The following is a 13,947-nucleotide window of genomic DNA, read 5'->3' as shown; positions in this document are numbered from 1 at the left end:
GGTCTGAACTTATTTTCTCCAATGATCAAAGTGTCGAATTTTAACTCCTTGTTTTGGGGCTTCCACTTGTTCCTTTTTCAAGAACAAATCATTTTTCGATGCGGATACCCAACAACTTTTTCATGACCTTTTTTACGGGAATGTTCATAATTATAGTGGTGTTTTCCATAGATGGTGCCAATTTGTTGACCTTGATTTTTGTATATGCACACATACAGCAAATACCGGGCTCATTCACGTCTATACAAGCTATTTTCAATACAATTAGACGAATTGTAACTAAGTGATATGTGTGTTTTTACACACTTATTTAGCTCACAAACATGACTTAAACATGGACAAAGTAGTTGAATTGTGATTTAATCTCGCTAAATTCATACAATGTAGGTGTTTCTATGGAAAAGATAGAATTCAGAAGAAAAGAGCCGAAAAAGGACCAAAACGGAACAAAGCGATAGTTCGACGACCAAAGGTGCAAATATTGGAAAGTTGAGCTAAAGTGCAGAACGAGAATGAAAATATATCAAGTATGAGATTGAGGACGATACAAGACGATCGGGGAAGAAAGAAGTAATGTTGGACTGAATTGAAGAAAAGTAACAGATGAAGGACTAAATTGCACATAATCAAAAGATGAGCCGAGCAAGTGATCAAGGAATTGATTGACCCAAACGTCAATTAGAAGTCAATATTTGATGATGGAACAAAGAAAAGAAAGAAAAGAGATCAAGAAAAAAGAAAACGAAGTTCAGGGACCAAAACAGCAAGGTTGAAAGTTACAACCATGCGGCCGCATAGAACTGTGCCATGCGGCCGTACATAAGGTTGTAGGGATTTCATTGAGACAGTCCACTTGAACCATGCGGTTGCATGGTTTAACACCATGCGGCCGCATGGCTATAAAAATCAAAAAAATTCTGAACTTAAGTTTTAAATTGAAACTCTTTCGGGACTCCATGAGGACATGATATAAAAGCCAAAATTCATCAGAAATAGGGCAGAACATCCAGGGAGAAGAAAATTATAACTTTTGGAGGCAAGAAATACGATCTTGAAGCCGATTCCACAAGAATTCAAGCGGGTTTTCAAGGCTTTATTCAATATTTCAAGAAATTTTCATACAAGTGTTATTCTTTCAATTTATTAATTTCGTTTTCTATTATGTAATTATGAATATTCTAGGGTAGGTTTTCAATTCACTAGGTGATCGATGAACCATTGTTTATTATTTTAATTCCATATTTCATGAATTTAATATAAAGACTCGTTTGGATATTTTGATTGGTTTATATGCATTGATTTTCTTCCGCAATTAGTGGCCAATGATTGTGTGAGTGTTGATGACTTATTTCTTCCATTCGAGAGAAGTGGAATATGTTCGATAAGGTGTAAATCAACATAGGGTCCGATAGGGGATAGAGATATACCCCTATACTTTATGCAATTCTCTAATTGTTCACAAAACCACATGCATTCTTATATATTTGCATCATCCATAGAGATATAGGCTGGTGGTGTGCAAGAATAGGTCTAATATATATCGAGAGAATATGTTGGATAAATTTAGGAACATTGAATTGGTAAATTTCCATCGGGTCATTGATTTTATGAAATTAGGGTTTTTATAGCTTCAACTGGGGATTCGTGATCCTAGTGACTTTATTTTGATTCATTTCCATAAATTAGCTTTTGAATTTGCATAATTTCATTTACTTGAGTGTTTGAGTCGTTTAATTAGAGAAATTTCGATATTAGGGTTTTTAATTGAGAAATTAGGGTTTTTAATTGAAATTAGGATTTTTAATTGAAATTAGGTTTTTTAATTGAAATTAGGGCCTTTTGCATTTGGACCATATTTTCACTCAATTAGATTCGGTTAAGGCTAGATTATATAGAATTGAACTACTCAATTTCTGTGGGACGATATTCGAACTTTTAAAAATTCACTTTATTACTTGTTACGATTCATACAATTGCGGTAGTTTTAAATCGAAAGAAATATTTCGTGAACACTAAACATTTCAGGTTTGAGTGGGGGAAAATTTTTACAACACAAGTTAAAAATGTTTGGACATTGGCGACGTATATAATTAGGATTGTATGGTAAAAAACAATTGAGAACACATAAACTTAAGGCTAAACATTTAGCTCGAATAGCAGAGAATGACAAAGTACAAAGAAACATGAAGTCTAGTTTTCAACTTACATGGTTGTATTACCCTTTAAATGATACATGGAGAGGGTATTTATAGTATTAAATGTGAAATGGTGCCTATTGGACAAGGAGGCCCGTAACTTCATCTCCTTAACCGAAGCATCCTATCCTAGACATTAATTTGATCGTACTAGCTTGTAGCGCATTTAATGCTTTTCAAAGGAGGCAGCCACTCTACAACCTATGTTGAGGGATACATCAATCATCCGAAAAGGTTTTAAGAATAGGATATCTTCAAAGAAGGTGGGTCATGAACGAACCTCGGATTGAACCTTCAAACCATAACCGCTTCGACGAGAAGGGTCAGGTATTTGAATTTTATCCTATTGTAGAAGAGCCATGGCCAACTTTTTGTGGGATGGCGCGTAGGCTTTATGTGAGTCTCGATGGTGAAGCATAAAAGTTCTTTGATGAAGAATCAAATTTGAGATTTAGTTTCTAGACCTAAGAATAAATCCATAGTGGGATGCAAGTTGGTCTATAAAATAAAAAAGAGAACTATTAAGAGTGGTCCTATGAGATATAAGGCTAGGTTAGTATGGTTACACGTCGAAAGAATGGTTAGATTATAATAAGATCTTTTCGCCAATTGTTAAGTACTTCATTATTAGGGTTATGCCTGATTTTGTTGCTTACGATGACTAGGAACTTGAACTTAACATCAAAACTACGTTTTCACTTGGTAGTTTAGATGAAAAGATTTTCATGAATTAACCCAAAGGTTTTGAAAGTAAGTCTAAACCTGATCATGAATATTTTTTACGAAATCTCTTTATGAGCTAAAACAGTATCCATAACACTAGTATAAAAGGTTTGGTTCCTATGTGTTATTTATTGGATTCAAGAGAGTGGGTTTAATCATTGCTTGTATTACCAGTACCACAGCACTAATAAAGAGTATGTGTATTTGTTACTTTATGTGGACGAGATACTATTAATTAAACCTAATATGACTGTGGTAAACAAGATTAAAAATTGATTTGAGTGAAGAATTTGACATAAAAGACTTAGAACATATTAGGAGGATCCTTGAGATGGAAATTAACACTGATGGGTCTAACTCTTGCTTATTTTTGCATCAAACTCCTTACATGCCTAATTTTTGAAGAAATTTAGCATGCTTGATTGCAAACCTATTTCTGTGACTCTTGGAAACCATTTTATATTATCTAAAGACCAATCACATGCAAATGAAGAAAGTGATTTTATGAGTAAAGTACCTTGCTCTAATGTTTTGGCTCTGTTATGTATCTTACGGTTTGTACTAGACCTGATTTAGTTTTTACTATGAGTATATTAAGTAGATATATGTCTAATCCTAAGCCCAAACATTGGAAAGCTTTAAAGTGGTTGCTTAGCTGTTTAGTGAGTACTTTTGGTAAGGGGTCAATTTATAAGTCTGCTGCGTAGAGTGTTAAACTTAAAGGGTGCAGATACTAACTATAGCAGTGATAGAGATAATAGGAAGTCTACTTCTTCTTATGTATTTACTTTGTGTGACTCGTTTGTGAGTTGGAAGTCTCAACTCCAATTTATTATTCCTCTATCTACTATCGAATCTGAGTATATTACTGTCATTAAAGCTATAAGAGAAGCTTTGTGGTTATAAGATTTGTGATAGTATATCTAATAATCAATCTAGCATCCATTTATGTAAGAATGTTGTGTTGCACGAACGCATTAAAAATATAGATGTTAAATTGCATTCTATTAGGAGTATAATGTCTAAAAACTTGATAAAATTTGACAAAGTGGATTTTGATTATAACCTTGCAGACATAGGTACTAAGATGCTCCCCCTGGTAATGTTTAGAAGTTCCTTACACTTCTAAACATCGGTAAAAATACGTGACATTTCAATTTTGCTTAAAATCACATTGTGCGACTACTAAATTTGTTTTTTCTTTTTATAGGTATATTTGGCATCAAGATAGAGATTTGTTGGATATTTTGATACCAAATGAATCTCGAGGCGATGATGAATAATCGGGGATGGATACTAAATTTAATTATTATAATTGAATACACTTAAATGCTATTGGGTAAAAAATCACACTTGATAGCGCAAGTTACAAAAATGAACCAAGACCACTCAATGGGCCAAACCCATTACTCTTTGACCACTTGACCTATTATATTATATAGGGAAAATTTCATAAGTTAGAGAATAAGTATGACACATTTCAAAAACAAGAAAACAAATTTCAAATTTCAAAAATCATATTTATATAATTTGGTCATAAATTAACGATTTAATTCATCACTTATTATTTTTTGGTCACAAATTAAAAAATTTATATCACAAATTATTTTACGGTCACAATTAAAAAATTTTATAGGTCACAATTTGTTCATCGGTCACAAATTGAAAAACTTATTAGTCACGATTTATTTATTGGTCACAAATTACAAATGTTACAAGTCATAACTTATTATATAGTCATACATTATCGATCACATATTAACAATTTTTCAAGTCACACATTATTTTTCAATCACAATTTATTTTTTTCATCAGTCACAGATTAACCAATTTAATGGTCACAGTCAACCAACTAATTTGTGATCACCACTAACACTTACGACCACCATCTCATCGTCGTCTCCACAACTTATTAGTAGGTCACAAATTATTATAATTTTTGGTTATACATTAGATCTTGGTCATAATTTATCTTTTTTATTGGTAACATATTGTTTATTGATCACAGATTAAACAATTTAATGGTCACAATCAACCAAATCATTTGTGACTACCACCAACACCTGCGACAACCATCGTCTCTAACAGCATCACTGTCATCGTCATCGCCAGAATCACCACTACCCGACAGCAACATTGCTGTCTCAAACAAATCAATACATCTACCTTACTCAACAGCCTCGGCCACCAACATCTCACCTTCACCACCACACCCACACCCACTGCCATGACCACCACCATCCAAAATCTCTTGCCACTTCATTAGTCTCCATCAACAGAGTAACTCAAACCACAAAAACACTACACACGAGCGCTGTGAATGCCTGACACTACACACGCCCTCAACATTAGATCTGCCCACCCCCAGGCACCACCACATAAACACCATCACCATTGCCGCTGCCACCAACAACTACAAACACATATTCTCTTCTTCAACTCCAATTTGTAATAACCTCCACCAAATCGCATCTCACATGCCATCCCACACCCGCCACAACCACTAGCACCACCACACAATAGATGGAATAAAAAAAACCCAAAAAATCGAGGCGGTGAAGCAGATAGGGTAGATTCAGCGTCGTGCTCGTTGCGCCTCGTTGAGCCACGAGAAGTGCCGCCTCACTCCACTGCACCTTGCCGCCGTTGATGAGGATGGTTCCGTAATTTAAGAAAGGGAGAGAAGATAGAGATTGAGGATGAGAGAAGAAGGGAAAGGAGGAAAAGTGCCGGTAGAAAGGTTGTGAAGAGAGAGAGGGAGATGGAGAGAAAAATAAATTGATTAGGATTTTGAAATGAAATTTGTATAATTAAAATTTTTTTCTGATTTTTAAAAGATTAAACTTTGCCTATGATTTATGAAATAGAAATTTTTAATCTATTAGAATCTGTAATTTCCACTATTGCATATGTAATTGGGTCTCCGTTGTATTTATTCACATAACACATGGTTTCTCCTCTTTTCTTGGACTTTGGCTGTGCCTCTTCTTGGCTCTTCCTCTTCGTGATTTCTGGCCTCTGTGGCTGCCGTCTTTGTTCATTCTCTGTCCGTTCATTATTGGCAACTTGGGCTGGATTGTGACCTTTAGTGCGCTGCTTCATGCCTCCGATTCTACCCCTGTTTTGATCCCATTTGGTGTTGCTTCTGCGCAGTTACTTTGGCCAATTTTGGTTATCCTTTGTGGTCCATATTAGTGGGTAATCTTGGTCCAATTTGGAAGGTGTTGCTGTGTCGTTTTCAACTCTTAATCTGAGCCTCGATCAATAAATTTTGGTACCAAATAATCATTGGAGCTTTGATAGGGAAGTTCTTTCAACGTGCATTGATTAATTCCACTGTTTATCTAATAGTTAACTTACTTTGTGCTTTGTGTTTGTTAATTTCCTATTAAGTGATTTAATCTTTACAGTTAGATAATGGACTACTTTATTCTCGAACCAAGAATAAAGCAAGAGCTACACACTTCCACAACTAATCTCTCACAATAACGTTACTAGTCATCCTAAATAAGGGTATTTGGCATATGAAGAACTGAAATTTTCGATACCATATATATCATTTTTGACACACCGAATCAATTTGTATAATTAGATTCTTAGCGATTTAGATGCCTTCTTTGTTGGATATTAATTCGAATTTTTCTTATTCAAAAGAGCATCTCCGTGGCATCGTCCCAACCGCTTGTACAGTGTTCGTATGATTACAGAAAACAACTCCCATCCCAATTGTCCTTTCTGACAAAGATAAGATGAGAAAGCAGACGAGATCAAATTGATGCTCTAGAAAAGCAATTTTGCTATTGCCCTTCATAAACAAATTCCAGAGGGTATAATTGGAAATAGTGTTTTCAAGGATATCCAATCCCAGTCCATCAAAGTGGGTCAAGGTGGTTAAAAAAATCAGAGAATAGAAAGACAAAGTGGTCATCAATTCATCACCCTACAACAAACCACACTTATTGGCCTGATATTGTTCGCTACCTATAAATTGCTTACACCTCTACGCCCCACTCCACCCTACCCTTGAAACTGCAAAGAATATGTTCCCACAAATCCCACATTTCACATACAAAAAATAAATTTTAAGAGACTGCAGAAATAGCCTGTTAAACATCCAAAAAACCTATCAAGCCAGTTCTCAAGATGTCCTCCACCCTTCTCCTCCTCTTCCTCCTCCTTAGCTTGGACATCGCTGCCTCGGGGACACCACTCCGACCCGGTTTTTACTCAAAAACCTGCCCGGACGCCGAATTTATTGTTCGGGATGTGATAAAAAAGGCCATGGTTAGAGAAACAAGAAGTGCTGCATCTGTGATGCGCTTGCAATTCCATGATTGTTTAGTTAATGTAATTCTTACATCAAAACCAGCTGATATGAGAAAACTGATTTCTTAGTTCAATCAAGATTTTGAATGGGATTTTCTTGGATTTTTGTCTTGTAGGGGTGTGATGGCTCAATTTTGCTTGATGACACCCCATACATGCTTGGGGAGAAGTTATCTTTGTCGAATATTAATTCGTTAAGATCATTCGAAGTTATTGACGAAGTCAAGGATGCCTTAGAGGATGCCTGTCCAGGTGTCGTCTCGTGTGCTGATATCGTAATCATGGTTGCTAGAGACGCCGTTGTTCTAGTAAGCTTTGTTATACAGTACTCAATATGCTTAGACAATACAATAAATGAAAATTTAACTTTTTTTTCTTTCTTTTATGGGTCTTGAACCAGAGTGGAGGACCTAATTGGGAAGTAAAACTAGGTAGGCGAGATAGCTTGACGGCCAGCCAAAAAGATTCGGACGATATAATGCCAAGTCCTAGAGCTAATTCAACTTCTCTCATTAATCTCTTCAGCAGATTCAATCTCTCTGTCAAAGATCTAGTAGCCCTTTCTGGCTCTCACTCCATTGGCAAAGGAAGGTGCTTTTCTATAGTCCACCGACTATATAATCAATCAGGTACAGGAAGACCCGACCCTGCCTTTGAACCGAAGTTCAGAAAGAAGCTAGATAAGCTTTGTCCACTAGGAGGAGATGGAAATGTGACAGGGAACTTGGATGCCACCCCAAAGAAATTCGACAACCAGTATTTTAAGGACCTAGTGAATGGGAGAGGATTTCTTAATTCCGATCAAACGTTGTTTACTCATCCAAAGACTAGAGAGTATGTGAGAATGTTCAGCAGAAATCAGAGAGAATTCTTTGAGGCCTTCGTCGAGGGGATGATTAAATTGGGTGATTTACAATCTGGTCGACCCGGAGAAATCAGAAAGAACTGTAGGGTAATCAATGGCCGGCCACTGGAGGGGTTAATTGATGACTTGAAGGATACAACAGCAGTAAACAACTATTGAAGTTAGCTGACAAGTTTAAGTTGAGAAATTGTCAACATATATTGTTCTTGTCGATATATCTGGATGGTTTTTCTTTGGAATTATGCGAAAAACAAATTCAGGGTTTACTCTGTATTTCTTCGAACCTCTATGTACTATGTTATTCAAAGTTTCTCGTACATTATTCAAGTATAACACACAAAGAGTATGTTTGATTGTTATGAAAAATATCATATAAAAAAGAAAATATTTTCCATTTTTTATGAAAAATAAAAATCACATCTACCCAAAGAAAATATTTTCCTTAAAAACAAAGAAAATTGGCATATTTTGAAAAGTTGGAAAATGTTTTTCAAGAAAAAAATATCAATCAAACACTCCAAGTTCAAATTTGGGTGGAAAACTAATATTTTTCATGGAAAATAAATATAATCAAACACACCCAAAGTCTTTTATGACTTGTTTGGTATGCCATTATCTAAGGGAATCAACATTTGTTGTGTTAAAGAAAGAATCAATGCATCAATTTCGATTTTGAGTACGTAAACATATGATATAGGATAAAGCATCTTTGATAGAAGATTTTTACAACAAGCTTGACATAATTGCATGTGAAAGAAAGTAATTGGATGGATAGATTGCTTATATTTAAATTGTCCAATGATATAATTCCACACGGTATTCTATCAAACTTTATGTTTTTATAGCATGATTGATATGATATGCGTGCTCCTAGATACACAATGAGCTGAAGAAAACAAATACAAACATATGCAATCAAATGAACAAGACGATGATAGGTAAATGATGAAAGGCCCATGCTTTTGAGACTCAAAAATAACTTTCAATTCAGTTTGACCGACTTCATGAAAACGTTTATTTAGCTAGAAAAGTTAATCCAACGTGATTTCATCTAAAAACATTTCTAAAATTAGTTCCTTTTAAAAGTTAATTTCCAAACAAAAATGAAAATAATTTTCTCCAAAAGCTCTTTTACATGAAGCAGAAACAAAAGTCATGTCATCTGGACCGAAGTTTTCAGCTTTAATAACAAAAATGGTGAAATTTTCAAGGTGTTTAGCACAAACAAAGCTCAAAAACAGACAACCCTATGAAAAATTTGGGTTTCAATAGCACCACATCAAGACGGGAACACTGAACATGAATTTATTCAGCAAAAAAAGCAAAGTGTTAGTAGCGTTCTCAAGGAAACACACAGCAATTAACCATATATTAAACTGATCAAACACTAATAAACACGTCAAAATATTTAATAACCAACGGAACAGTACACAAAGAAAGTAGTTCAATAAAGGTCAAAATTATCGCAGCAAGTAACAAGAAGCCAAAAATAAGAATTGCATTCTGATGAAACTTAAGCGAGAGTGGATGGCTTGGAGGCGGCAGAGAGTCTAGACCTCTTCTTTGCCAAGCTCTCACTACGCCTCTCCCTTTGTTCCTTCAATCTAGAGGCGAGAAGCTTTTGGTACTCGGCAGCCTCGGCCTTGGCTTTGGCGATCCTCTTCTTCTTGTCGGAAATTCTAGCTCTCTTCCTCTGCAAAGTCAAGGGAGTCACCAGCCTCTGAATCTTAGGAGCTTTGCTCACATTCTTACCTGTCAAAAGACGAGCATACAAAATTCAACTCCCCTTAACAACTTACAACCTTGGACGTATCTAAAACTCCTATATAAGTAAAAATGAACAAGCTTCAAAGTATGACATAATTAATAACCACAAAATCAAGGCTTATGAACTCACCAGCTTTGGTGGTGAAAGTTCGGCGGTACGTGTTAACATACTTCCTTACATCATCTTCCTTAGAAAGGTTGAAGAGTTTACGGATCTTTGATGCTCTCTTTGGTCCTCGCATTCTCGGCTTCTCAACGTCAGTCAATCCTGGAAGATCGTTGTCACCCTTTTTCACAATAACTAAGTTCAGAACAGAGAGATCCGGGCTAACAATGCATCCACGAACAGACTTCCTTCTGCGTTCTCCATTTCTCCTGCCATACCCACGGAAGCAAGGGGTACCTATTCAAACAAATATTCTCTTACGGTCCTACCTCAAGAAGAGATCAACTATCACGACGCCATTTATAAGAGCTCAACAATCACAATTCACACATACCTCGGGACAGCAAGAGACGAACACGGCCAGGAGTCAACACACCCTGCTTCATTGGAAAACCTTGCTTGTCACACCCTCCCATGATTTTGAATACATAGCCCTTGAACTCCTGTAAAACAAGTAGTTGTATCCACATTAGAATGAGATCGTCACTTTGTAAGTTATATAACCATGATATAAAAGAAGTCAACTTTACATGTAAAAGTATTTGCTCATACCTCACCCAAAGCATCTCCACTGACCTCTTGAGAGATCCTCTTGTCCCAGAATACACGGCTGCAATTACAGTTTTGAAATATCAATACCAGCGGTAAACCTCTTTCCATATTAGTGGGTAAATCAAATTTTAAACATTGCATGCTTCTTAAGCATGCAGTAATAAGTACAATAGGACATAAACAGAATACATCAAAATAAGTTACTGACTGGCAAAAATATTGAAATGCACCATACGTAAAAGTTTACACGCAACTGTCATTCAGTTATATAATGAAATTTAGTCTAAGGGAGGTGTATTTAATTGAGACTTTTAATGATTTTTTGGGATTTAAAAAGTTTAGAGGTATTCAATTGAGACCTTTTGAGACTCTCTAAAAGTTACGGTGTATTCAATTAAGACTTTTTAAAAGTCTCTATAAATCTAGGGATATTCAAATTTTAATCACTTTTAGAAGCTTTTACAAAGCCTCTGAAGTTCTAACTTTTAAACAGAAAGTACTCATATAAAATTTTGGAAGACTTTCACAATTTTTTTTCAATCTTTCTTTCCTTTAACATTTTATGGACATATATGATTAAAATTTATTTTTTTCTATTGATCATATTTATTTATATTTTTTTTTCTCTCTCTCTTATTATTTATCTCTATTTTCTATGAAAAAATTAAATTGAATTCTTGTAACTTTTTTCTTTTTCTATTCATTTTTTTGTGGAAAATATCTATTTTTTTATTAAATTATAAAATTTTATATGAAAAGTTTATAATTAAATTATTTATTTTTAAAAGTATACTATACTAATAATATTGAATCATATATATGTATTATTTTTATTATTATTTACTTAATTAAGGTCTTAAATTTTTATTTTTTCAAATGCTTTTATTATATGGGAAGAAGAATGGAAAGAATAGAGAATTGTGGGAACTAACATCTCATATGTGAGAATTTCACACAATTGTACTAAATCAACGTGAATTATATTTCAAATGAAAGTTTTCAAAAGTCTTTAAAATACTACAAAAGTCTATAAAAATTTTAAAATGAAAATCCATACAAATCTATAAAAGATCCATGAAATCCACAAAAGTCATCACTTAAAAAAAAAAGTTCGTCAAAGTCTTTAAAAATCCCAATTGAATACACCCCCCTAAATTTCCAACAAAATTCAACGTCTACTCTATGCCATATACCCTGAAAATAATACAAAAAATGGGTCTAATAAATGTCAGTATTAAGAGGTACTATTAGCAGTTTTTCATCAGAATTCATTCTGTCATCTCACTTCCACCGCTCAACAGAACTGTTTGAACCTCAATGCCAGTGCAAAATCCAGGCACAGGGATTTTTCACTACTGAAAATGTAGACAGACTTTTTGCTAGGTTATTTTTCTCCCCTTTTTTTTTTTTTTTTTTTTAGATAAAATCGACTCTAGAAAAATTAGCAAAAAGAAGATTTGCTCTAGAACAAATGCCATAACAAGTACACCATATTCAGTTCTTTTTGGCTAACTAAAATAAGCTTCCAAAAAAATGCTAAATAAATAGTTACAATAATAGCTACGTCCACCTGAAATGCGTAACAATAGCAATGAACAAAATCAATGTAAGCACAAAAAAGTCCAGAACGTAGGGCTCACAGAATTAGATTCAAACATTTGAGAAACACGATATGTAATAACACAAAGTGGAAAATTAGCTCTTGCAATAAAGATGTAACATTCTCTAGTATTCAGGTATAAACGCCGCATCATTTTCCAAATCGCACTTCTTTTCCATGAGATGCAAGCAAAAAAATCATAATTGAAAATTAAAGTACATAAACCTATTTATCTCACCAAATACATAAACAAATCTACATTTTTAAAACAAAACAAATAACCAAAATCAGACTTCAGTTCGTTTATCGTTAAAATTGTATAAGAAAATCGAAAATGAAAACATACAGTTTCTGGTCATCGTCTATCTCGAGCTTCTTCTGGCAACCAGTGGTCGGATTTGCGATGTTGAACTACAAAACATTCAAAAATTCAAAACAGTACTAAAGAAATATCTTTAGATCAGAATTTATGTATATATATAGTATTTGCAGGCATAAGAAAGAAATACCTTCATCTTCGAAACGCAGCGAAGACGTGAAACAAGTGATTTGAAAGCTCGCTACACAGCCTTCGTTTGAACTAGGGTTTTGGATCATGTGGATTAGGAAGATATATGTTTTAGGCTTATAACGTTTCGAGCCTTTCGGCCCATCGTATTGGGCTTTAATGGATTTACGCCCTTTGTAATTTAAATACAGTCAGCGTGGACTGGATGAAAGCCCAATTGTGAATGATATTATAAATTGTAGTGTTAGAATTGTCGTTTTACAATTTTTAACAGGTTATATTGCAAAGGGTAAATATATGTGGAAATTACACACCAGCCCGTTTTTAAATATGACAATTCAAAAATCAATTCTGCTACAGGGACAAGACGAATGACAGGATTTCATACACACATACACTTGACATTTTCTCATTGACAATTAAAAAAATTTAAAGAAAATATTATCAATCAAAAGCTGTCATTTCATTCCATGGAAAATGTTCTGTCATTGACCTTGTTTGTTAAGCATTTTCCCTACAATGTAAAGTTTGCTTAATCAAGGAGTTAATTATTTGAATACTAACTAAATTTTTATCATTGTCACGTTTTACTCACTAAACTTCAAATTGTACTCAAATACTAATTAAACTTTCATAACTTGCTCTCCATCCTTCACTCTTCCACTTACCATTTCGAGAACAACTTACGTGACTAGATGACGTCCGACGTGATTGTTGACAAGGTTAAATGTGCACATGAGGCTACCAACAATGACAAAAGAATAATGTTAAGTGTACATTCCATTGTTTACATCTTTTTTTTTTTATATTAATATTTTTAATTTGGCTAATGTTGTGTTGTCACGTAGCGCAATGTAAATAATAATATCAAATATGATGTATATGAAGCATGATTGATGGAAAATATGTTTTATAAAAGGTCTGTTCAATAGTGATTATGGAAATTGATTTTTTGGTCGTTAAAAAGAAAAGTGGATTCACTTATTAAAAGAAGTAAAAAATAAAGGCAGGAGAAAAAAAAGAGGCAAATTTCAAATTGTCTTCTACATTTTTCTCTCAAGATCTCCAACGACAACCGCAGATGCCACCACATTAACGCTCGAGCAAAACAGCATCTACCCTAAAGTATTTATTCCCTTAAGTGAAAGAAAGGATCTTTGGGAGCCTTGGCACAGGGCTTTGAACATGAAAGTACTAGGAGAATCGGTGGGATACCAAAAAGGCGAATTCGACACGGGTAAGTTT

General features: G+C 34.4%; 2 protein-coding genes across 2 annotated transcripts; one reads left to right on the top strand and one right to left on the bottom strand.

Annotated features, from left to right (window-relative positions):
* Window positions 1-6,923: 6,923 nt before the first annotated feature.
* On the top strand, window positions 6,924-8,436 carry LOC111369567 (peroxidase 17-like). Its single transcript, XM_022991137.1, has 3 exons — window positions 6,924-7,265; window positions 7,361-7,552; window positions 7,645-8,436. The coding sequence occupies exons 1-3, from the start codon at window positions 7,062-7,064 to the stop codon at window positions 8,266-8,268; spliced, it is 1,020 nt and encodes a 339-aa protein (XP_022846905.1). The 5' UTR covers window positions 6,924-7,061; the 3' UTR covers window positions 8,269-8,436.
* A 1,023-nt stretch (window positions 8,437-9,459) lies between these two features.
* On the bottom strand, window positions 9,460-12,836 carry LOC111369566 (40S ribosomal protein S6-like). The gene is made up of 6 exons (XM_022991136.1): window positions 12,704-12,836; window positions 12,541-12,605; window positions 10,595-10,652; window positions 10,377-10,485; window positions 10,007-10,279; window positions 9,460-9,861 (listed from the first exon to the last, which is right to left on the bottom strand). Exons 1-6 carry the CDS (start codon window positions 12,707-12,709, stop codon window positions 9,623-9,625), a joined length of 750 nt encoding a protein of 249 aa, XP_022846904.1. The 5' UTR covers window positions 12,710-12,836; the 3' UTR covers window positions 9,460-9,622.
* Window positions 12,837-13,947: the final 1,111 nt, after the last annotated feature.

The sequence above is a fragment of the Olea europaea genome, chromosome 20 (genome assembly GCF_002742605.1).
Source record: "Olea europaea var. sylvestris chromosome 20, O_europaea_v1, whole genome shotgun sequence".
Classification (NCBI taxonomy): domain Eukaryota; kingdom Viridiplantae; phylum Streptophyta; class Magnoliopsida; order Lamiales; family Oleaceae; genus Olea; species Olea europaea.
The sequence above is the reverse complement of the archived record's forward strand: the minus strand, read 5'-3'. Positions and strand labels throughout refer to the sequence as shown.

Bases quoted from the DNA above. Each gene is read 5' to 3' on its own strand.
- LOC111369566 (XM_022991136.1), bottom strand. The intron at 10,486-10,594 runs GTATGAGCAAAT...CTTGTTTTACAG, and splicing joins GTGGAGATGCTTTGGGTGAG to GAGTTCAAGGGCTATGTATT. The intron at 9,862-10,006 runs GTGAGTTCATAA...GTCTTTTGACAG, and splicing joins AACTTTCACCACCAAAGCTG to GTAAGAATGTGAGCAAAGCT.
- LOC111369567 (XM_022991137.1), top strand. From the start codon at position 7,062: ATGTCCTCCACCCTTCTCCTCCTCTTCCTCCTCCTTAGCTTGGACATC. The intron at 7,266-7,360 runs GTAATTCTTACA...TTTGTCTTGTAG, and splicing joins TCCATGATTGTTTAGTTAAT to GGGTGTGATGGCTCAATTTT. The intron at 7,553-7,644 runs GTAAGCTTTGTT...GTCTTGAACCAG, and splicing joins CTAGAGACGCCGTTGTTCTA to AGTGGAGGACCTAATTGGGA.